General features: G+C 38.6%; 1 protein-coding gene across 9 annotated transcripts in view; it reads right to left on the reverse strand.

Annotated features, from left to right (window-relative positions):
• Positions 1-24,084, reverse strand: part of LOC106659193 (kalirin) — a 74,496-nt gene that overhangs the window by 42,859 nt on the left and 7,553 nt on the right. For 5 of the 9 annotated variants that reach the window (XR_002763503.1, XM_014381609.2, XM_014381607.2 and 2 more), the window contains exons 2-20: positions 19,402-19,756; positions 18,412-18,525; positions 17,151-17,430; positions 16,727-17,056; positions 16,273-16,643; positions 15,940-16,035; positions 14,657-14,752; positions 12,889-13,067; positions 12,032-12,371; positions 11,482-11,685; positions 10,800-11,084; positions 10,387-10,713; positions 9,865-10,276; positions 9,531-9,769; positions 8,881-9,182; positions 8,559-8,805; positions 8,300-8,491; positions 7,809-8,072; positions 7,371-7,727 (exon numbers count right to left, since the gene is read on the reverse strand). Coding sequence is in view for 8 of the 9 variants with exons in the window: in XM_014381609.2 (XP_014237095.1) it covers positions 7,371-7,727; positions 7,809-8,072; positions 8,300-8,491; positions 8,559-8,805; positions 8,881-9,182; positions 9,531-9,769; positions 9,865-10,276; positions 10,387-10,713; positions 10,800-11,084; positions 11,482-11,685; positions 12,032-12,371; positions 12,889-13,067; positions 14,657-14,752; positions 15,940-16,035; positions 16,273-16,643; positions 16,727-17,056; positions 17,151-17,430; positions 18,412-18,525; positions 19,402-19,722 (4,956 nt within the window). In the remaining variant the exon portion in view is untranslated. Of the gene's footprint in view, positions 1-7,370; positions 7,728-7,808; positions 8,073-8,299; positions 8,492-8,558; positions 8,806-8,880; positions 9,183-9,530; positions 9,770-9,864; positions 10,277-10,386; positions 10,714-10,799; positions 11,085-11,481; positions 11,686-12,031; positions 12,372-12,888; positions 13,068-14,656; positions 14,753-15,939; positions 16,036-16,272; positions 16,644-16,726; positions 17,057-17,150; positions 17,431-18,411; positions 18,526-19,401; positions 19,757-20,427; positions 20,512-24,084 lie in introns of those variants that run through there. The other 4 variants (XM_014381613.2, XM_014381621.2, XM_023459868.1 and 1 more) reach the window with 3 other exon arrangements.

Consider the following 24,084-nt stretch of genomic DNA (forward strand, 5'->3'; position numbering starts at 1 on the left):
TTTCTATGTACACGAATAAAAATCGAAGAAACTTGAAATTGAAGCATTGAAAATAAATAGAACATCTCTAAGAGGAAAAGTAATCGAAAAAAAAACTGAGAAAAAGTCATTTGAGGATCGAAACAACGCGAACATAAGATCTATCGCTTACAGTATGTATGAGGGAACGCGGAAAACAGGCGCGAAACAAGTAATAGCGATCTGCTGAGATTGATAGTCCACTTCGAGATAAGGGTACGAGTATACAAATAAAGAGCCAGTATGATGGTATATCAAGGCACTCATGCGTATACGTATGAGCGTTAATATTATTTTTCATCTTTCACGGATGCTACAGGAGGCGTTGCGGGAAAAAGGGAGGTATAGCTTATCCTTCAACGGTATCTATTTTCGTTGAATTATACTCGAAAATGTCCAAGTTATCGAAAATCAGATGATTTGTCACAGCTTCGGCCGAAGCCACCAAGTTGCGATTATGATATTCGTGTAAATCGATCGGGCCGATATCATTGTCATGTACTCGTCGACGACAACATCAACGAAAATGGCAAAGTTGCGGGATTATAGATTGGCCGTAGGTAGTTGCGGGAAAATTGGGTCGTGCATTATCGAATGCGATTGGTCTGTCTAATGAGGAAAGATCCATCGCATGCACTTGTTAATGGAACTTCTTAAACTAAAACGAGCCGCGTTCGAGAAAATAATAATCCCAAGCCGCTAATGATGCGTGAATATGAAAAGCTTTAATTGGCGAAATAATACGGGCCCTCGGCTGATTTGCTTGTTGCAGAGCTCTTCTGACGCCACGGAAAAAAATAATAATCAAGAGGTTAATTGGAGCTGAGCAAATGGACAGATAAATCACAGCAAGCGTAATAAAATAAGCTAGTTAGGTGGAAAACGAAGAATGAAGAAATGACGATTGGCCGTTAATGGCGAAAAATAGCAATACAGTTTCTCGACGTTTCTTGCGCCATTTGTATTTATATAACTGAAACGTCTACAATTAAATTTACCTAGTTGGCACATGGAAAGGAAAAAATGTTTACAGCCTTTTCGTAATTTGACGTTACGCGAGTTCAAAGTATCCATAAGTTCATACGTACGCAACTTTAATCTGCGAAATAGTTTCCAACACCCCGAAAAAACCGTCTAGATCGAGAAAAAGAATTTTTTTCTTTTTGATAAAAATAAATCGTTCGAAGCTCCGAGTCTCTCTTATAGACGGCATTTTTCCGTATACGTACAATCGCGTAATAGAGTGTGTGGCGGAGCGCTATGCACGGCAGCCAACGGAAAACGCGTGCGCTAGTGAACTTTAGAGGGCACAACGAGAAAAAGAAACATTTTTCCGTTTATATAGCTAAAGTGCGCACGAGGACAGCTGACGACTGCGACGACAATGTCTGCTTGATCCGTTCTCGTCCATTTATATAGATATATCCTGTGTGTGTGTGTGTGTGTGTGTGTGTGTGTGTGTGTGTGTGTGTGTGTGTGTGTGTGTGTGTGTGTGTGTGTGTGTGTGTGTGTGTGTGTGTGTGTGTGTGTGTGTGTGTGTGTGTGTGTGTGTGTGTGTGTGTGTGTGTGTGTGTGTGTGTGTGTGTGTGTGTGTGTGTGTGTGTGTGTGTGTGTGTGTGTGTGTGTGTGTGTGTGTGTGTGTGTGTGTGTGTGTGTGTGTGTGTGTGTGTGTGTGTGTGTGTGTGTGTGTGTGTGTGTGTGTGTGTGTGTGTGTGTGTGTGTGTGTGTGTGTGTGTGTGTGTGTGTGTGTATGTGGAACTACACAGTGTGAGAAAGCTCGATAAACTGGTTCTGAATAAAAAGGTGTTCTCGATATGCACTTTCTTCGGAGCACTTCTTCTTTCTATCAAGTGACTCAAAATTTTTGCGCATACGATAGAGGCTTGCCTTCTTTTGAGAAAAAGAGAGAGTTATAAGTTCCTCATACTACTGGTTTCATGAAAATAGGAATAGGTTTTTCAGAGTGCGCTGATGAATTTTCCTTGTTTTTAACGTAATCAAATTACTGGATTTTTTCTCGGTTGTATATGTATATATAAAACGGTTATAAAGTTTACTTAATAATTCCAAATGCATTGACCTATTTCTATAATTTTCGCGTACGGTGAAACACTAAAATATTTTTTGTAAAAAAATCTCGTACATCTTGCGTTTGGAATATTTGATGACGATAATATGACCTTTAGAGTAATAAGCGATGGCTTTAAACCCTTTCATTTGATGTTTATTTTCTTTTTCGACGCGTACGTTTTATTTTAAGCTTAAAATTAAGTTATTTTCGTGCATTATACGATTTGCGAATTGATAGAATTGAGTACATAAGCGATCAAAACAGTGCATTATTTACATAAACTATTTTTTTCATTCGTGTAATCTTAAAATAGACAGTCCATATTTTTTATTATTTTATTATTCAAAAACTTGGGGGGAATATAAGAAAAAATATGCAAAAACAATTGGAAAATGAGAGAAAGAGAAAACGAAACACAATATCGAGGAATCGCAATTAATTTAACATGAAAACACGAGTCACTTAAATAATATTGAGAATCCGACTACTAAAGATCGTGTTCCTAAAAATGTGCATTGACTTCAATAAGCTCATAGTTAAGCAACTGCTTATAGACACAAGACGCTTCTCTTAGCAGCGTTTTTAATCAATTCATAATCCTAGGCACAATCAAGGTAAATCGTATCGCATTCATCGTTCACGGCGTAGCGGGTCTTTATCACGACGAGCTTTAGAGGTTTTCTCCCACTCTATCCCTCTTGAGATAACTGGAATACTAATGGCGCGCGTTCGTGAAAATACCTGGGAATTGGAGGGCTGTAGCCGGAGCATGTGAGCGTGAAAAGATCCTGGCGTGTCGATGGTGTGCTGCCTGGAGAGAGCCGGATGAGGTGGCGTCACGGAGGTTTGCCTAAACCAAGGCAAGGAAATCTTCCTCTTAGCCTTTTGCGCCAACGTGACGGCCACTTGAGTTGGTTTATTACCGCTACCAGCTGGCGACGTCATGATTGCGGCGTGTTTAATTGTTTTTTTTTTCGTTTTTATTCACTCACTATAAATGGATGTGGGACATGTGCGTATGCAGTCCACCAGTTATATCGACTATTTCACCGACGGCATAAATGTCGTTGCCAGTAGGCCCAATATGTTTGCCCCAGTCGGTATCATATTTCTGCGTTGATTATTTTTTGTTTTTGTTTTCTCTCCCTCCGTGGCTTGGCTCTTTTTGGCACTAGATCAACACTGGCACGACACAGAGATGATATATATAATTATAGCCGTCCGCTGAGCATTGCGGCACGATGAGCGACCCGCAGCTGCCAGTATTGTCGCATGCTCGCGTAGGTAGAGAGATTTTACATAGTACATTTATTACACAAATTGCTCATGAGCTGTATATTACGCTTGCGACGCATGTAGCTGTGCTTCTTCTGCTGCCACCTTATCTGTGCAAGAAGTGCTTTTGCACGCCACTAGCTCGGTCATTCATTCGGAGACTTGCGAAGCTATTTGCGTACGATACGTACGCATTTGTTAAATCTCGTGGTAGGAACTTTGGCGCTAGTAATAAATGTTTACGACGTTTGTACTGTTATACATTTTACATCTGAATGATATGATTTTTCTACACTATCACTAAAATGTGAGTTTTTTCTATACATGAGAGCATCGTACTGCATTTAGCTTTAATCCTGTTTTGCAAGTTTTTTTTTAGTCAACACTCGTAACTTTAATTGAACATTTAATGCTTCAATATCACAATTGAATCGTGATGCGTGTAGGTTAATTGTATTGCGGTTCGCGAGCACTCGGACGTTTATTGCTTGCCACGCGCTGATCCAATCTCTCTCGAGCTGTCTGCTGACGCACAGTAACAAACGTATACAATGTACTTTCGTGGATAGACGGAACGATACTCAACATGAGGGACGATCAGTCATCAGCTGTTAAGATTAAGCCTGGCCATGCCCTCTGAGAGATGGCTCAAAGCAGCAGCAGCAGCAGCAACAGAAGCAGTAGCGGAGGCGGCGGTGGTGGCGGCAGTAGCGATAGCAATGTCCTGGTGGCCTCTTCTCTCTACTTGACCTTTGACATGTTCAATCTCACGCACACCGACTCGTACTGCTACTACTGTTACGTAGGTACTACCAATTATAACTACCCGTATTAATTACTACTTCTTTGGATTACACAGGACGGCACGAATTATTTGATTCATCTCTCGCATTCAAACACTTGCGTTTGATAAGAAGCTGTTCGCAAATGAGGATTTGTGTGTAAGAAGAACAATTGGCAGAGAGGCGAGCATGGCTTGTTTAACGTCCATTGAGAAAGTAAGAAGAAACAATGTGAAAATGTTTAAAACGATGAGACTAGAGCGTGATGAGAGTCCGGCGCGCGAAACTCGCTGCTCGAGAGCCGCGTCCGTACTGATGATGGTGCCGTTGGAGTATTGGTGGAAAGGCAGCTGCAGCTGCAGCTAGAGATAGCTGGCTGAGACCCACACTCGCTCTTTCTCCCACCAACAGCAGTGTGTAGCGCACCACCCCCGTCGTCGTCGTCGTCACCGTCGCCCGCCTACCTATATATATGCGCTTCAATCTCGTGAGCTTGCAAGCTCGTGAGCTCGCTCTGCGCTAACGCACGCATTTCGTCTACCTGTGTATAGAGACAAGTTGAGTGTGTAGGTGAGGGAGAGAAAGAGAGATAGATAGATAAAGGTAGGAGAGCGAGAGCTTACATGTTTTATGACCCGGGTGCTACGCACGCCTATCATTGTGTATATGCCTCTCAAGCTCCACAGATAATTCGGACGAATAGAATAATATTTGGTCATGAGAACGAGATGGAGATTCCACCGAGCTTCTCTAAATGGATTGAACGGGCGGTCAAGAAGGTACGTGCGTAAGCGCGCAAGCGCAAGCTCGCAAGCTTCATGTGCTGCCGCAGCTCTTACTTCTGCTGCCACTGTAACTGATGCTGATTATGCTCGCTATAACTCTCCCACTGATATTTCTATCATTTGTATCGGAGGCTCGCGGCTATCCTCGTAATTCCGCTGCCTTGGCTTGGCATAATCGAGCATACGTATCGCCAGTAGCTTTGCCCATTGGATTTCCTTATCGATTCGATTGATTTTATCGTTTCATTCGGTCAATTTTATTGAACTAAAATTTCTCTGTTTTTATAAAACATGAGCGAATTTTCGGTGGTTCGATTCCTCAATTTGAAAGAATTTAAAACTTTTTTGTATAATACATGGCCAAAGAACTAACTGATGCTGTTTGAAATTTTGCGTCAAGAGCTTGCACAGATCATGCAAATACATACAAATTCATGTATAATTACACGCATACTAGAATTTCGCTCGAAATTTCAAAATAAGCTCCAATGAGGGTGACTAGTTTGGAATTAATTGGAATTTACAGGTGATAAGATATTCCAAACATATATGAAATACCGATCTACGTATTTAAAAATGATCATATTTACTAATTGGTTTAATTTTACATTGTTATAAGTAGATACTTTAAGGCCCTCATAAATTTGAATTTGAATTATTAAAATTTTTCCGCAAACTAATTTTATAATATTATAATTAACTGTTTAACTGGTACGATGTTGTTTAAATTTTCTTTACAAAATTGATAGGCCATGATACTTTACCTAAAAATACAATGTATTGTTTATAGAGGTCCATCAAATCGCTGAATTGATTCTAAGGGTTATTGGTGCAATTCATACCTTCCTATGAGTTTTTTTTTTACCAAAATAGTTATTATCTGTATTTCTACGATGATTTAAAATAAGTAATTGCCATTTTTTTCATGCGTGAATTTTTCAGAAAATTGTAAAAAAATTCCTACAATTATAGTTTCCATCTCATATACAAAGTAAATTTAAAGGGTTGAAGATGGAAATCTTGAAACTATGAAGCAAACACTCAACTCTTTATACGTTTATTTGTTGGTCATCTTTTCCATTTTATATTGACATGTTCTCATGAACTCATATGTTTAAATTCAGATAAAAATTTAAGTTTTATATTTATGATACATACTTACATAATATACGTAAGTTGATTAAATTAATTATCATTTCATATATGAGTCATTTCACGTCAAGTCTCCTAGCGCGGCGCCCGCGCGGCATTATTAATCGAAATTGTTCAATTTGTAACTCGCCAGAAAAGCACCTAAAAGCAATCAGAAAAAATATGTGCCATAGGATTTTGATAGGAAATTTCCTCAGCTTTCCGATGATGAGGTCAGATTTTCCAAAATTTTCCATTTTCCCCGGAAAAACTTGACATAAACTTTCAAACTCAAATATCTCATAAACGGCATTTTTAAGATTTTTTGATCGATATGCAAGTTTTTAGAGAGTACTTTTGATAATTATTCAATGAAATACAGCGACGAACGTGTAAAAACGTGACATTTCGGCCCGTGCGGCAGCTGTTCCCACGCGCAGTGCCCCGCGCGGCGCAAAATCTCACGTTTTTACACGTTCGTCGCTGTATTTCATTGAGTAATTATCAAAAGTACTCTCTGAAAACTTGCATATCGATAGGAAATTTTCTCAGCTTTCGATCGGCACTATTTAAAAAAATCTTAAAAATGCCGTTTTTGATATATTTGAGTTAGAAAGTTTATGTCAAGTTTTTCCGGGGAAAATGGAAAATTTTGGAAAATCTGACCTCATCATCGGAAAGCTGAGGAAATTTCCTATCAAAATCATATGGCACATATTTTTTCTGGGTGCATTTAGATGCTTTTCTGGCGAGTTACAAATTGAGCAATTTCGATTAATAATGCCGCGCGGGTGTCGCGCTAGGAGACTTGACATGAAATGACTCATATAAGTGTAGTATTTAATCACAGTTATAAAAATAAATTGCTCGCTCAGCTTTAGCAACAATTTTTGCCAATAGTAATAATTATATCAATACGGTCGATCAATAAATTCAGAGAAAAAAATCAAACTTCTCCATTTCATACGTTCTAAAATTTATTTATATAAATATTAGTATAGAGCATAAAAAAAATTGTTCAGCTGTACCTGTAAAAAATTTCACAATGACGAGAGTAATCATCCTCCATAAGGGCGTTTAATTTTAAAATCTTTTTGAGGGATAATTACTCTCATCATTGTGTAACTTTTTACAGATAAAACTGATAACATTTTTTTTGCTTTACCCTAATAAATATGTTAAATCGTTAATAAGCAAAATAATAATAATAATAATAATAATAATAATAATAATAATAATAATAATAATAATAATAATAATAATAATAATAATAATATAAGTAAGTTATGATAAATAAAGTTAACTCACCTTATCCGAATCTGTAGTATTAGTTGATCCAAATGAAGCAAGGGAATTTCTATCCAAGTTTTCAACGCTATCATTCAACGAAGCGCACTCCTCAAGATCACGACTCGATCGTTGACTCGAACTCTTTTTAGCTGGACTCTTCGGCATGCTAAGACTAAAGTACGTCTCTTGAATCACTTCTCTCAGTCGTTTAACCCACTGCTGTTTCGATTCTAGAGAATTGGCACGTAAAACAACGCGTGTGTCGTTCGTCGGTGCTCTGCCGGTCCAGACAGCAAATTTACACTCATCTCCCTCGATGTGCTCAGTCACGCCCAATTCCGATGTCATTAATCGACTTTTATAAATGTATTTCACCTAATAAATGGAATTACAGGTTGTTTAAATAGTTTTACATTTGATTTTATTCATTGAATAGAGTAGTTACGGGTCACTAACTTTGCCACTAGAGTCACGAACTTCTTTGCTGAATAGTAAATAAAGCTCAAACAAGAAAATATGTCGCTCTCGGCCTTTTCTAATCAACTGTTTGGGATCCCAGACTGTAAAGGGATCCTGTAAAACTACATCCCCAAGGGCATCTATACTGACATCGCAGCCTTCTAGAAGACTCAAGTGTAAGGCATCGTTTGCTTTTTTAGGCACATTCAGCATTACTTCGAGACCATCTTTTATTTCACCTTGACCTTCCTGGCAGCACGCCTAGTGGAAAGAATAGTTATTTTAGTTGTTCATGGAATTTTTTAAACACGTATAGAATTATTAATTTCAAGCAAAAGCAATTTGTAAATAACAATCGATTTTTTAAAATTATTTTCATTCTATCAAATTAATATTCTTTAAAAAATAACAAGAAACATTAATCGATTTGAATGATGCAATATAATGAATCATAACTTATTAACATTACATTATTATTAAAATTTTACCTGAAGATCTTTGAGTAACAGTTGATACTTCGTGATTCTCTGCACAGGTTTAATTAAATAAGCAGCGATCGGGTGTTCGACTTTGTGCTTTCTTTGTAAGTCTTCAAACCAATTTCCTCCGTGCTCAACTAATAATTGATTGCTTTCTGGCTTATTTTTACAGTACGTCACATACATATCGAATTTGGCAGCCTAAAAAATTAAATGTAAAAAAAAAAGTTTCAAAAATTTTTTAAATTCAATATGACGTTTTGCTTACCCAAGTAACAAAACAATGACCAACATCTTCAGGCATTGTTTCATATTTTTCGAGTTCACGAAGAAAAATATCATTATGGAACTTATAGATTTCTTTCATATTGCTAAATATTATTGATTCACGTCCTTGAAGGCCTGACGGTACATTATTTTTACCATTTTTCGTTTCTTCTAGAAAACATCTAATGCAAGTTTCTAAATCCTTAACATACGTTCTTTCTGTTTGTAAAAGCTCGGCCATAATAAATCTGTTTATAAAATGAAATGATAAAATTTCATTGTAAGTTTAGAATATTTTATTTATAAAAAAATGTGTCACTTACTCTTTACGCCTAGCAGACTTGCGTTTTTCTTCATTCAGTTCCTTTAGATCCTTGCCTTTAATTTTGTCTTCTAGGAGAGGATCTGAATTTCTATCTATAGTTATTTCTTTTGGACCCTCATCTGACTGTACTTCTACATCGTCTTCGATTGAAGTTTTGTAGCAGTCTAATCGCATGCTAAAATCTTTGTACCTTTGATCTACTTCTGCAACAGATTGTTTGATTGCTGCTGCATGTGCATGACCTTTCTCAACTAAATTGTCGGCAAGTTGTATGAGTAATTTTACTCTTTCTCGCGTTTCCTGAAATATGAAAATTTTGTGTTCAGTAAATATTTTATGTGAATATTAGTTTTATACCATAACAAGAATTTTAATAATACACTCAAAAATTAATCGTATCGATGGGTATATTATAAATGTTTCTATTTGTTCGATTTATTCCGTTCCAATTTTATACAAATTACACAACGCAAAGAATAAAAATTGTTCAGTTTTTAGAACGTATAAATAGCCTTCGCAAAACTACTGAAGTTAGAAAATGAAATTTTATTTCCTTATACGCAACAGTAATGACGATTTTTTCAATTCATTAATTTTTTGCCAATTAAAAATACATTCTAAATTAAAAAATGTATATTCAAATATTACCTTAGCTGATCCCTTGAATTCGTTATGTTCAAGCAACAACTGCTCATTTTCAGCTCTATTGCGGCCAGCACTAGCGTGGGTGGCAAGATATAATTCACCAGTCTCACTGATCCACTCAAGAGCTTGCTTAGCACTGCGTTCAAATAATACATATTGATGACACTGGTCGAGGCGTTTTTTCCGCTGCGTCCAATTGTCAAGCACCTTATTCTCCTTACATAGTAGCTCTTCCAAAATACCTTTATATCAACAAAAAAGAATGAAAATAACAATGTTAAAGTTCATAATTTTAGTGAACAAAAAATTAATAAAGTATAAATATCAATAAACTCACATTTAACTTTACTTTCTGAACTAGTACTGGTAATCTGATAACTGTAGAACTGTAAACTACGATTAGTGTACTTAAGGAATGTCTCGGCGGTTCGTCTGACGAGAGTGCATGCTTTGAGGAATGCCTCTTTTTGCTCTTGATGCTTGTTAACGAGAGTTGGTACCTGAGCGGCTTTTTCACCACCCATACACCAGTCTTCGTCGCGTTTGTACTCGCGTTCTAGACTATCAAGCACAGATCGCACCTGTTCAGCAGTCTTGTAGAAATTAATACTGGCCGTGACAAGTTTATGGCGCTCTTCAGCACAGGTGACTAATTGTTGCCATCGTTTAGTTACATCCTCAGCTACTTCTCTAATACTTTTGGGATCGTAATGATTTGCGCTTATTAGAGCATCTGCTCGGTGTTTTACCTAAAAAAGAATAAGGTTAAATCTTCTATTGATGAATCAATGTATGTAAAGTAAAATACCATTTTGTAGCATTCTCGTTGGTGTGGTATATAATTAAATTTTAAATTCACCTGTACAGCTGATGTATGAGTTTTTTCAATGGCAACTTGGAACTGTTCGTGTTCATGTCTTAACTGCTCGGCATCTTGTAAATTTTCAGGTATTCGTAAAGACGCTAGCAACATTTGTTCTCCATTTCTTATCCAGTTAGCCACATGAGTCGCGTCTTGCTGTAATTGTAAAAGCTGAGCAGATTGCTCAAGACGTTGACGACGCATTTCAGCTAATTCTTCGGCATCCATTTCTCGTTCATTCAAAAATTCTAATAGAATTTGAACTCGATTAGCGGCTGTATGTTGTCCATCAGCCATAATACAAACTCCAGCTTGTTCGAGTACCTGAATAATTAAAGAGTAAATACAATATTTCAGATCAAGAACATTGAATGAATAAAATAGGAAGAAAACAAATGATTTGTTCATACCTGAGCTAGCTCTTGCCCTTGCTGCATAACTTGAAATGCAGTGTTCTGTATATGAAGCACACTATCGTTGTGAGCTCGTAATAATTGATCTGGTGAACCATCACGAGGTGCTGTTTGCATTTCTTCTGCCCACATTTCCAACTGACCGCTGACTTCTAACGCATCGCGCTCGAAAACTCTAAGTCTTAGACAAAGTTCAAATCGAAGCTTCCTCGTTGCCCAAAGTTCCTCGAGTTCTTGTCGTCGACCAGCGAGTCTGTCTAAGGCTGCTTCAACTGCAGCGATCTGGGAAAAAATAAGTCAAAGTTAAATCAGTTGAATATTTATAAAAACTGAATAGTACTTTTAAACGTATCGTTTCGTTTTCATCGAGGTTTAGAAAATGTTATAATCGTATTATAAATTTGAGTTAAAAAGGTTCGGTAACAAGTTGTTTTTGATACAAGTTGAATAAAAAAATCTTTTACTAGTGATGCACTGTAGATAAAAATAAAACGATACTGGTAAAAAGTATTTGGAGCGGAGAAACAAGCCTGGAGACATTTGAGCGAGTGCACAGTCATGTCTTGCGAGTGTCAAGACGAGTGTCGGTAGCATACACGTATGTGCACAAAGTAAGGAAACAATGTGCAGCTACTACTGCTCTTACCTCGTCGGCATTTTCCAAGAATGCTGCACTTACCGAGCCAGTAGTGTCGGGCATTTCGGTAGATTCTCGCAGCTCTTGTAGTAGAGCCTCGCCCTGGGCTATGGTCGATGCGCAGGCTTCGAGACACGAGCTTCTGTGCTGCGCGCATTGCTCTAATAGGCGCTCAGCAGTTTCAAGACTCTCCGCGATCTCGTTCTGCTGTAACTCCTGGCGTAGCTCATCCACCCATCCGGATAACTGCCAAGTGAAAGATACACCGATTGAAACTTTGTTATCATATTTATATGCTGCAGCGAAAAGTGCAATATAAAGACGGCGCAGAGGCCGTATACATCGGGTCGGCAGGCACAGCGAAAAACTTTGCCGGTCTAGTACTATTATGGATGCTCGACAGAGTTTTGTGCTCTTTCGACTGAATCCGTTAAAATAAAAGAGAGTTTGGAATGGCCGTGTAACGCGTCGATGCCAGACTAATAGAAAAGTTGGATATTATCACCTTGAACACGGTAACGATTTTTAATCCCCCGCTAATGCATACCAATAAAAATAAGTGTCACCCATATAGGAGTGTGTTTTCACGTACCTCTTTTTCGTGGGTGTAAAAAACTACGGCAAGATCCAATCTTCTTCTGCGCTGCTCGACTCTGGCGGCGAAACTGCTTACATGAGCCTCGAGCTCCTGGGCAACGGCGTAAATTTCATCGGGGGCACACTCGCCTGTGTGCGCCAACTCCTCGGCGGCACTGAGTAATTTCGACGCATTCGTATACGTGTTCTGGGCTACGTTCTCAAAGTGCTCGTGGCTCTTCTGGTAGACTCGAGCCTTCTGCAAGTTCCGACCAACTCCCGTATTTTTGCGGATGAAGGCTTCGCCGTGATTGGTCAGCCACTCGAGCACCTGTTTTACATCTTCTTGAAATAATCTGCAAAAGACAGACGGATCAGCAATATGAATCAAGCGCTGCAAGCCACATTAATTTGTTGGTTTGACTGTGCGAATAAAGTCATGATCAATCAGGAACGCAGCAAGTATCAAAATAATGTGAGGGGGCGGCTGATCTCCAAGACACTTACATAGTAGGGAAGTCGGACAGACGGATGGCCTTCCTTCTGTTCTACACGCGTTATCGATTTTTCACGACATAATTTGTGTGTGTCAATGTGAACGAGTGTATGTACTACTCTATCCTAAGCATATTTAAAGGTTTCCTTTTACGTTAAAGTATTTACAGCAAAGTCAAGTCTCTAAATGAAATTTATTTGAGCATCATTTATAATTAATAATTTTAGTCTCCCGGAAACTAAGAACATAAAAAACGGGAGCACGAAAAATTTAAACATAATTATTGAAAATGATGTAGCCTTCATATAAAGCGTCTAAATTTGATAAATTAGATGAAAATGCATTTACTAGTACTTTGAAATGTATTCAGCGCATACCTGAGCCCCAACCGTTGGTGCAACTTTATTTTCCGAGCATGCCAGCGAGCTTCGAGTGCCCGATGATGTCCGAGAATCTGATGAATGACGGCTAAAACGTGCGAGGCACCTTCGCTGTAATCGGCTGCTGGATTGCCAGTTATGCCGCCTCGGCCATCCATCACGCGGCCGTCTTGACTCTGTTGTTTCACGCCATGGTTGTCGTCGTCGTTTTTTTGTTTTTGTGGAATTAAAACAGGTGTGACATTAGTATTGCTTTACTGACCTTAGCCATGCTCAATAAAATTTATATATTACAATAAGATTGCCTTAAGGATTGATTTTTAATTTATAATATTTTAATTATTTTTTCATGCTTATAAAATTTACTTTAAAGGAAAAAAAGAAACAATTTTCAAAATTTTATTAAATCTTGAGGCAATTATTGTAAAAATTTAAAAAAAAATTAATATCAAATTCATAAACCTACGTTACATGCATGCTTTAGAGTTGTACAATGTACAGTTATTTCATTAGCGAGCCAATTAGTATTTAATTAAATTTTTAGTAGAATATAAGTTTTTAGTAAAATTACCAGATGTCATTGCGACTTTTCTAATTAATAAGTTTTCAAACTAAAAACAAGACTAAAGTAAGAAGAGTGTATACAACTTTTAAAATCGATACTTTCACCAGACGAGTGAGAAAAAGTTTGATGAGATACAAAAGACAAGACAAAAATGAGTGTGCTGACGTGCATCATATTTTTAATGATATTATATAATAGAAAAACGGAGCTTTTTTATAGAATGAAAATAAACTCTATGAAAAAAAAGAATCATAAAAATTAGGAATTTAAAATTTATTGATGTTTGAAAAGTAAACACAACTCATAAATAAGAACACAGTAAAATAGAAATTTAAAATATTAAAAGTGTTCATTAATCATCGGAGTAAACAAAACTTGAAATATGATAAAATAAGTAAAAAAGTAAGAGTGAATAATTTTCGAGTAACTAATAACAAGGAAAAATTTTTTGTCAAGCTTATGAATCTAGCACCTATCTGCCAAAAAAGCTAAAACCCAGAGCATTCGCACAAGTAGGTCGAATGTCGCGTTCTCTGACTTTTTTTCTTTCTGAAAGGCAGTTTTGCACGTTGCAAGTTTAAATGCATACTCACTTCCCATTACACGCAAACCGTGCGCAAGAGCTCAAAGAGATAGAAAGAGAGAGAGAGAGAGAGAATAAAATACTACAACCGTAGCGAGTATGCTAGCACCTATGAAGCAACTATGTAATAAAAAGACCCCGAGCTATTTAACAACCAATACAAACTATATTTACAGGCCAACGTAAAAATACACTTAAGTATTATATATATTGTACAAAGATTTATGCATATGCAGAAAAACTGCAATTCAATAACAGTAAACATTGCTTAGCTATGTGTACAGCTAATGAAATGAAGCAAATGGTCAACAATGCACTGCTACAGCTAATTAATACAGCATGGTTGCGGTGGTAATGACAGACGCTATTAATCGACTGTTTCAGCATGTGTCAGCAACAAAATATACACATGATATACCTTCGCACACCGTAATATATATATATAATACTCGCTAATTATAATAATTTTTCTACGGACTTTTTTTCGTGGAAAGAAAATATAAAAAAGTTGACAGTTTGAAGCAGTAGTAGCACACACACACAAACAAAAGTGAGAGAGAACATAATTCTGCATGCAGTTCTTTTCTCTGATCTTTTTTTTTGTCAAGTAGACGTACGTGTTTTCTCGCCACGTGGTCTATTCCCTGGGGTTGGTTACAAACTTGCACGAGATGATCCAGCTGGTAAAGCAGCTTCTTACTCGTACTATGCACCTATAGAGTGAGATATACATGCCATGTGCCAACCATCACAAGTGTCATTATGTATTATAATAAAAGATTATTACTATGTGTATTAGACTGACAATAAAAAAAATTTTTTTTAAACGACGGGACGGCCCCTCAAAAGTTTTAAAGCCCCAAAAAAATGAGCTCTACCAAATTTCAGCTCATATGGTTGAAAAAAACCCGTGCCACAAGACGGGTGTTGATTAACATTAAATTAAATGGGAAACTCGTACGCGTATAATACGAGAAAATGAATTTTCCAGTTAATTCGAAGTTAATCAACACCCGTCTTGTGGCACGGGTTTTTTTCAACCATATGAGCTGAAATTTGGTAGAGCTCATTTTTTTGGGGGGCTTGAAACTTTTGAGGGGCCATCCTGTTGATTTGAAAAAAAAAAAATTTTTATTGTCAGTCTAATGTGTATGTATTATATATAAGTATGTATGTGTGTGCACTTTCATAATACACATTCCAGTACCAGCATAGTAGACACCTTCTACACAAGTCAGAGTATGAGAATTTTTTTGTAATATGCATGTACATTGAATTTAATTATTTCAAGAGTCGGAAGATTATCTTCAAATTATGTAAGGTATGTCTACTAAACGGATACTGGTAATTTTTCTTTAATTTTCATACGGCGCTTTGCACTAATGTCTTTTTTCAAGACTTGCTTTCGTTAAGCATTATTATATCAACAATATGATGCGTAATTGAGTATTTTTAAAGTAGTATATTAAACTATTTCTTCAATCCTCAATTACACTAGTCTTTGATTCCCAAGCAATTCATCCATTTCTGTAATTTCCAGTCTGAAATATTATTATTAATCATCCCCTTAAACAAAAAATGGATAAAAATTTTCGGAAAATCATAACCTTTTTACACTATGGTTTAATTGCGCACCTAATAAAAACTATATTATTTTAATTATTAAACCTGAAATAATATGAGTTTAGTAATCTATGTTTTCGATGGTTAATATTCGATTTACTTTACAACGAAATTTGAAATATTATTTGTAAACGATGCAATATTTTTAGATTAGAACCCAGGCACCATGTTAGCAATTTTATCGATCCATGTTTTGTTCATTTCGAATATTTTGCTCTCTAATAGCCGAAACGATTTGAGGTTTTAAAAAAAAAAGTTCAATAATGTAAACTCGTACGTATTCTTCTGACGAGCCAATGACTGCGTTCGCGCTGTGACAAACTTGCAACATCTTGCCTAGTCCACTCAATAGCGACTGATATGCATTATAAACCTGTAGGAACGTAATTGAATATGTTTTAGAATAATCAACTTTTTCATTTACGCATCAACGATGTGAAAAAAATAACCGACAAGAAAATTTCGTAGGCGTAAAAGTGGAGACTCCTCTTAAAACTTACCGAGGTTCTCTCAAGACTTATTACACGCGCTATCGAACGAAGTAAACTCATTTTCTTATAAGTGAAATTTACTTATGTTAGAAGCACGAAGATAGCGAAGAAGATCTTACCTCAGTGTACGCCTGGCACATAGCTTCGTAAAGTGACTGATGCTGGCGTATGCAAGATTCGAGTACAGGAATTTCCTGCGGCAAGTTGGTGGCATCGCAGGCCTGGCTCCAGCCCGAGACGTTGTCGACGTACTGCTCAGCTTTGTGATGGAAGACGACGCTGAGCTGCAGAACGGCCGTGCGCTCGTCCAAGCCAGCGGCAAATTCTTTCCAGGCTCGGTCCAGTCGGCCAGCCACGGCACGCACGTGACCCGCCGCGTAATGCTGCGATTCCAGAAGGCGACTGGCCATCGTCAAGATTTTGTTAATGTTTACGTACATGTTCATGGAATTCACGGCGAAGTGCTTGTGGTCCTCTTGCAGACCTTTTGCTGTTTCGAAATCATGAATAAATAGCGTCTTTGTTATATCGCAGAAAACTTTAAACAGTCGCTGCCTATAGCAGATAACTCACCAAGTTGATAAGAGCGTCCAATCTCGACATAGTTGGAGAGGAAATTTTCTCGATTGCGACAGATCCACTCGAACATTTTCTCGCAGTCTTGCTCAAACATCCTTAGCTGAAAACACTGCTCGAGCTTGAGCTTTTTTATGTGCCAAAGCTGCAGCAGATGTTGCTGAGCGGCGTTGACGGATTCCAGATGTTGAAGAACGAGATTGGCGACATCTCGTCCGTCTGACTCGGATCCACCAGTAGCACCGGATTCCAAGCTACTGCTGCTTTCGCCACCGTTGATGTTGATGTTGAAACGTTGCAGCAATCGATTTCCTAGTGCTCCGATATCTGTTGAATAGGCAAAAAAAAAACAAAAAAGCACTGTGACACGTGAACTAATGGCACTCGCGTTCGCGTGAAGCGAATCAACAACGAAGCTTACCGTCGACAGTTACGCTGAGGATTTTTTTTTTCATTTCGTTGTGTAAATCGATGCCGTGTTTGGCGCCGCTGGCGTCGTCGGCAAAGTCGTTACGGCTTAGATCCTCTTGGAGGTCATCGAGCCTATCAAGCATGTCGGTAGCCTGCCAAGTAAATTCTTCTACAGCTAAACGAATGTCGATCCACTGGCCATGATCGTACTGAAGCGATCCATCCAGCTCCACGGGCAATTGCGAGGGGTCTATGTTTCTAGCTAGCGCTTCTAAATTAACCGTATTAATCTGAAAATAAACACCACGCGTCTGATCAGCCATGCGTTTTGGGTTTTCGCTGTTCCTTTTTTTTTATCGTTTACACGATCGTAACATGACACTGCGGTAGTCCCTCTCTCTCTCTCTCTCTTTGCCCAGCGCAATGCGGAAAACTCGTACACACGCGCAAAGTGTTGCGACTCGTACAAGCTTACTGTACGTTATAATTGATTTTTTTTACCGCCCAGCAGTACCGCTTAAAAAGTTTTGCATTTTACTACGACTGTATCGCGCTGCAGCCAAGTTAAGAAAACACGAAATTTCGAAGTCACGTAGCCGCAATGCGTTTAAGAATTTATTAATTCATCGTTATTGTCGACGAGAGACAATTTGGCGCGCGGTAAAGTATACGTCGAGCGAAATTTCATATATTTTAGTCTCGTGCACGCGCGGAACAGCCAGTGAAAAGCAGAAAGCGCAATATTTTACGTAAAAAAATATCGTCCGACTGAAACTCGATGGACAAAAGCCGAGCGATACAAACACAAACACACACGTGCCCATCATCGTCAAACGTCTTTGATCGCGCTCAAATTGAAGAGAATGATAGAGAGAAAAAAAGTATCGATATACACGTGCGTCGTACTTTATGCATACGATCGGCTTTGGGCGCGCGCCTGGCCAACGTTGATTGATTGGCGAACGCGCTTGAGCGAAAGAGAGAGAAAGAGAAGATGCACAGAGCGATACGTGTGTGCAGTATGCGATGCAGTCGGGGGGAGTCGAGCATACGGTACACCGTTGATAGACGAGATTCTCCAGCTTCGCGGCTCGTAAACTAGGCCATCGCAACGAAGTATACGACGTCGTCCGAAGCCAGATAGCCCCGCGCGCGCGTCTTTGTGTCGTTGTATACATTACACGCTAGGTACGCAGTCGGACCTACGTACATTGTACGTTTGCATAGACATGCGAGTGCACCAGTATAAGATTGATTGTTTCGTCAAGTACCTCGAAATTGTACTTCTTCTGTTTGGCCAAGGAGGTCCTTTGTTTCTGCCAAAAGTTCTCGGGCTTGATGAGGAAGGCCACGTAGACCGAGTGGTGGAAGTGGTCGTGCAGTACCTGAAACAGTCGCAGAAACAACGACAAACGCGTTGAGCTTAATTAAATCTGTCTTCCATGTATATCTATACATCTATATAATGAGCGAGTATATAAAGGGGCGTCGTTGCGCAAAGTCGTCTGCACGTTGCCCGCGCGAAAACAGAGCACAGAGCCGAGATACGCTCGCAAAGCAAGGAGCAGATTGAAATGCAAACGTTCGGAAGGCTCCATACTGTATACCTTTGCTTTAGCAGAGGCAGTAAAGTAGATGCGCGCCTCGTTGCGTTTCTCTTGCTACCTCGAATGTGTAATGGAAGTGTTCTAAAATTGCAAAGAACTTTTCACGCGCCGCTTTCTGCCCACTTCTCTTGAACTAAAAATACGCACCTTCTCTTCGCTCCTACCCTATTTACTTTCTTTGCGAGAAAGAGAGAAAGAGGAGCACGAGCTGCTACCGAGAGATATATTATATCCTAATATAACTGCCGATTATAAATATGAGAGCTGATTTTGCTAATGTCTTCGTGTATAAGTGTTGTGTGCCGCGCTCGAGCTTCGATGTGATCGTCCGAATCGAATTTTATTAGTCTACATTATCCGCGCCAAATGTTGCTACTTGTGCGAACAAATTAAAAAATAGATCTGATGACTTGTATTTTTTCATTGGAAATTTTTGACGTAGTTTTAGCGTGCGTTAGAAAACAATTTAGAGCTTTTTTTGACATCGTGACGCAAACGAAACATAAACAAACGCCGCTCTTTCGTGTTCTCCTTTTCATCGTTTCGGATTTTCAGCACGTGAAGCGCGTGACGGAATGCTGTTCGATGAAAAACTGAGCGCGAACATTAGTGGACGTGAAAAAGGAAATTTTTCCAACGCACTAATATGCATACCTTGAAAATGGGCTTGACGATGTCCCAGGTAGCACCTCGCATATCGACAACGACGGTGAACCTGAGATTTCGGTCTTCGTCTGTAGGTATTGCTGTGAGGTACTGCAACAGTCGCCTGTAGTCCTCGGGTTTGGCACGCTCTCGTCTGGCAGAGGACGGGAACAGCAAGAGCAGGCCGCCACGGCGATCGCGACCTCCCGGCAGTATGGCCAGACGCTCCTGCAGTAGCGGCAGTACCTCCGAGGCGCGCAAAATGTCCATCTTCGTTATCTGCAGTCCACCGCCGCCACCCGGAGGACGCTGCTGCTGTCCGTTCTCCATCCTGATAATTATTGTCACTTTCTATCACTTGGATCTGTACAGAAAAAAAAAACAAGAAAACGTGTCATTAGCTTACTTTACGCAGCTGAGCGTGAGCGTGTAAACGGGCAATCAAATTACTAAGCGCGTGCCTGCTTTAATAGACATGTCAAGCCGCGAATGAATCTACTTTAAAACGAAGAGCTATATGGAGCAAATCATAGCGCTGAGAGATACGCACAATGGGCGCAAAACTCCATGCTACGACGTGTATCTCGAGAGCCGAGTTTCGAATTCGTATGCGCTATTGTTCTGAAACTTTATTACGCGTTGTGCAAAGCGTTGACAAATAGAACGCGCACTACTTTGCCTTGTCATTCTGTCAGTAATGGACAATCAATAATTTATTAGTTGCTCGTGCCCATAATATGTTTAAGTGCATATACGGACATTCATAAATATCTATGCGTAACTCTATTGAGCCGATTAATACTGTTATAATTTAACGGGTAAGATGCAAATCACGAGTAGTTTGAGTTTATTGAGGCAGTAGTTTGAGAGCATCGAAAAAATTCAAAGAACAAAGCTTTCGAGCTTTTCGAGAATATCGCATTGAATGTACAAACGGAGCTCGGAAAATAGAAAAGTGTAACGTCAATGATGGCTGAACTACAATGAGATGAGAGCTTTCTGTAAAAAACATACTTTTAAGATATGGTTTCATACCTATACACGTGCACTTTTTTATAGAGCGAAAAGCTTTTCTCTCTTTTTTTCACGAAAGATTTGAATATATTTGCCTATTATATACATATAAACTTGACGCATATCTCTGTGTCCGTTCTTCCTCTTTTTCTTTCTCGAATATAAACTTCCATCTACTCCTCTTTTGCTCTCGGTTTCTTTTTTGCATTTAGAATACTCTTTTCTATAGTAAATGCAAAAATGTATAACAGACACACAGACTAAGGGGTAAACATTTGAGAAATTTCACTCTTTTCAAGTATGAATGTCATTGTTCGGTTCGCAATAAAGAGGAAATTTTCCGAGATTCGCCAAAATTATATACGTGTTTCTGCGAGTGTGTAAGTAATAGTTGAGAGAAATAAGGTCGATAATCGATTCAAATTAACCCATTAACGACCAAAATGCTTGATTTTTTTTGTTAATTTTCGCTGCGATTTTTTTTGTGGTGTTCGGCCTTAGAAAAATTTCGCAAGGACCTATTTCGATGTAAAACTTAATGCCCTTTCAGAAACTGAGCTTAAAATTTTGATTTTTTGCGTAATAAAAATGTGAGCTACTTAAACAAAAAAAAAGGAAAAATTTTTGCAAAAAACCAGTTTTTCAATTTTTTTAGCCATGTTACCGCTAAGGAATCACGATATAAATATGATGTGGGGTGGTCACGACTATCAAAGTATCTTTGGGAATTTTTATGGAATTTTCGAACCACTTTTCCAATTTTTGTTTTGTGCACTTTTCCTCTAAACTCAATCGTTTTCGAGTGAAAAATGAGTTATGTTTTATATGAATATGAGTTAACTTTTGTTGAAGGAATGGTTGTAAAATGCCATAAAAATTCCCAGAGATACTTTGATAGTCGTGATCACCCCTGATCATATTTATATCATGATTCTTTAGCGGTAACATGGCTAAAAAAATCGAAAAATTGGGTTTTTTGCAAAAATGTTAACGTTTTTTTTTTGTTTAAGTAGCAATCACTTTTTTATTACGCAAAAAACCAAAACTTTGAGCTCAGTTTCTGAAAGGGCATTAAATTTTACATCGAAATAGGTCCGTGCGAAATTTTTTTAAGGGCGAAAACTACAAAAAAATCGCTGCGAAAACTAACAAAAAAAGTCAAGCATTTTGGTCGTTAATGGGTTAAAATACGAGAAATTATCTTTTAAAAACATCGTCGCCGATGACAACTGATTTAATTTTAGTCAAACGTCTTGGATTGTATTGAATTATATTATATGATTTCCGATTCAAACAGAAACTAGTGCATCATCAATCCTTCATTAATCATACGTAAATACCCACTGAAATCTGTTAAAATCTTAACGTAGAATTTGTATACTTATAATACAGATGGTGTGCGTGAACAAGAGGTTGAAGATAGCTGAGCATGTACCATATAGAACATGTACAGAGAGAAAGAGAGAGAGAGAGAGAGAGATGTGTCATTCACACACGAAGTTGTGCACGCGTGGCGTATGCCCTGTACAGATGTAAAAACAGAAAAACACACATAACCACACACACCAATAGTCCAGACGAGTAGACACACTCTCACAGACCAGTAGCAGTCCTAAGCACTATCCCGGCGTGAAAAGCACTTAAACTCAAGCTTCTCGCGCGTCTTCTCCAACTGAGAGAGCAATTCGCGCGTATACACACGTACATGTACACGGAAGCGGGGCTGTAATCAAACAGCACAGCAAGAGCAGCAGCAGTAGCGAAACTTCAACAAAAGGAAACTCGAATAGTCGTCTTCGATTCACAAAAGTTACTTGAATTTAACGATCGAAAGCTCTGATTTTCCTATACATATGCTTACACAAATGAATAATCAAAAAAGTTCGTACTCGCAGCGTTAGTTATAAACTTGCTTTTCCTTTACTTTCGTCACATGTCCCTGCATGGAGGCGCCGATTCGATCTTTTATTAGTGCCGAGAGGTACAATAAAGACGAGGTCGATGGCCATAATGACGCTAGAGCCTTGATCGACACATATAAAAGCCGAATTCAATAGCCATCGAAGACATACATCGTAAATTAATTACTTCTTTGCAAAGCTATAAAAGAATGATACACTTAGGTACATTAAGACGAAATTTGTCCAAGTCATGTGCGCGACGTGTCCATCAAAAAAGCTCATATTGGTGGTATTGAAAATAGATTATGTCATGGCAAGGTAAGCTTGCTTTCTAGTCACAAAAAAGCACATGGCGCGAAATAAAAAGGATGCTAACATAATTGAAAAGAATAAACGAACAACTTGAACGCCTGTGGACTAATTGAAATTAATTAACGAACCTCGTTAGTCTTTGTGCGTGAGTAACTGCTGCTGCTACGGACGTATGTTCTAACTCGAATTTAAGTAATCGTGTTTTACGCAAATAATTAGGAAAATCATTGCTGCAGCATCGGCGTTGCGATTCTGCCGTCGGTGCATGAAGATACGCGAAACGTAAAATCGTATATGCAGAGATTTTTTCTGACGCTAAACTATTCTAAATTCATTTTAACGATTCATTTTCAAGACTCTAAACGACAAACTTTGGCGTCATTAAAGTCGCACGCGCGAGTTTATTTTTTTTCCTTTTTATCAAGGCACGCGTAGATCTTTGTTGTTCGCGCTTGAGCTTTTCTGTATGCAAAGAAGGGGAAGCTAGAGAGAGATGGAGAGAGATGATCAGCGAAACGAGAGTAAAAAAGGGACGTCGCCGGGTACAACAATACAAAAGAAAGCGTAATCACCATATACTTCTGTGTCTCTTTTTCCTCAAGGAGCGTATAGCACCACTACACTATCTGTGCAGTATAGTTGGGGAGTTTTACCATGGTTCATCGAGAAAAAAGATATAGCCATCCTTGTTACTCTCACTCATAGCACAAATATGAAAGCTTTGCCTTGCTTCAGCTGCAAATTCTCTCTTTCTTTTATTCGGAAAATCGGAGGGATCGGGAGCAACAGCACGCGGATGCAAGTCGAGACACGTAGACGTAGACTTGGACGACAACAACGACGCCGGGAAAAGTTGGCGCGCTACGCTGTATCAAGTTCGAAGAGAGATAGATATTTGTTTGTTTGTTTGTTTGTTTGTTGAGATGGACTCACACTACCGACGTTAGAAAAAACCTTCCAAGACGTATTATTCGTATTGTTGATATACGCGTCGAGTAAAATTCTAAAGGGCTGTTTTTTTTTCAAGTTTTCTCTCGCGAAGGGCCAACTATTTTACAGAGATGAATGGAACGATGCATTTTTATGCGATAAATAAATGTACGTTTTTGAAAGTATAGTATAGTATAAAGGTAGTTTTAGAAGATTAATTTGGAACGCAAAACCAAGCACTGGGCGCAGAAGCACAATAGGTCTACGATAGTGTCATTCATAACGGCCTGGGTTGCTACAGTTGCTACGCGTATCGTGCAGCAGACGTCCTTATTAAACCGAATGGAGTTTGTGTATACAGCTAACACATACACACACATACATACATATACATAGACGTGCACACGTCAGTATAGAGGAAACGTAAACAGAACTTCCGACACGGAGTATTGGAAGTCTATACAGAGCTGCGATGAGCTGTGAGATAAGAACTCGCAAGTAAAACGATTCTAATACTCGAGACGTGTATACGTAT

This window comes from Trichogramma pretiosum, unplaced genomic scaffold (assembly GCF_000599845.2).
Source record: "Trichogramma pretiosum strain Unisexual culture from Peru unplaced genomic scaffold, Tpre_2.0 scaffold16, whole genome shotgun sequence".
Taxonomy (NCBI): domain Eukaryota; kingdom Metazoa; phylum Arthropoda; class Insecta; order Hymenoptera; family Trichogrammatidae; genus Trichogramma; species Trichogramma pretiosum.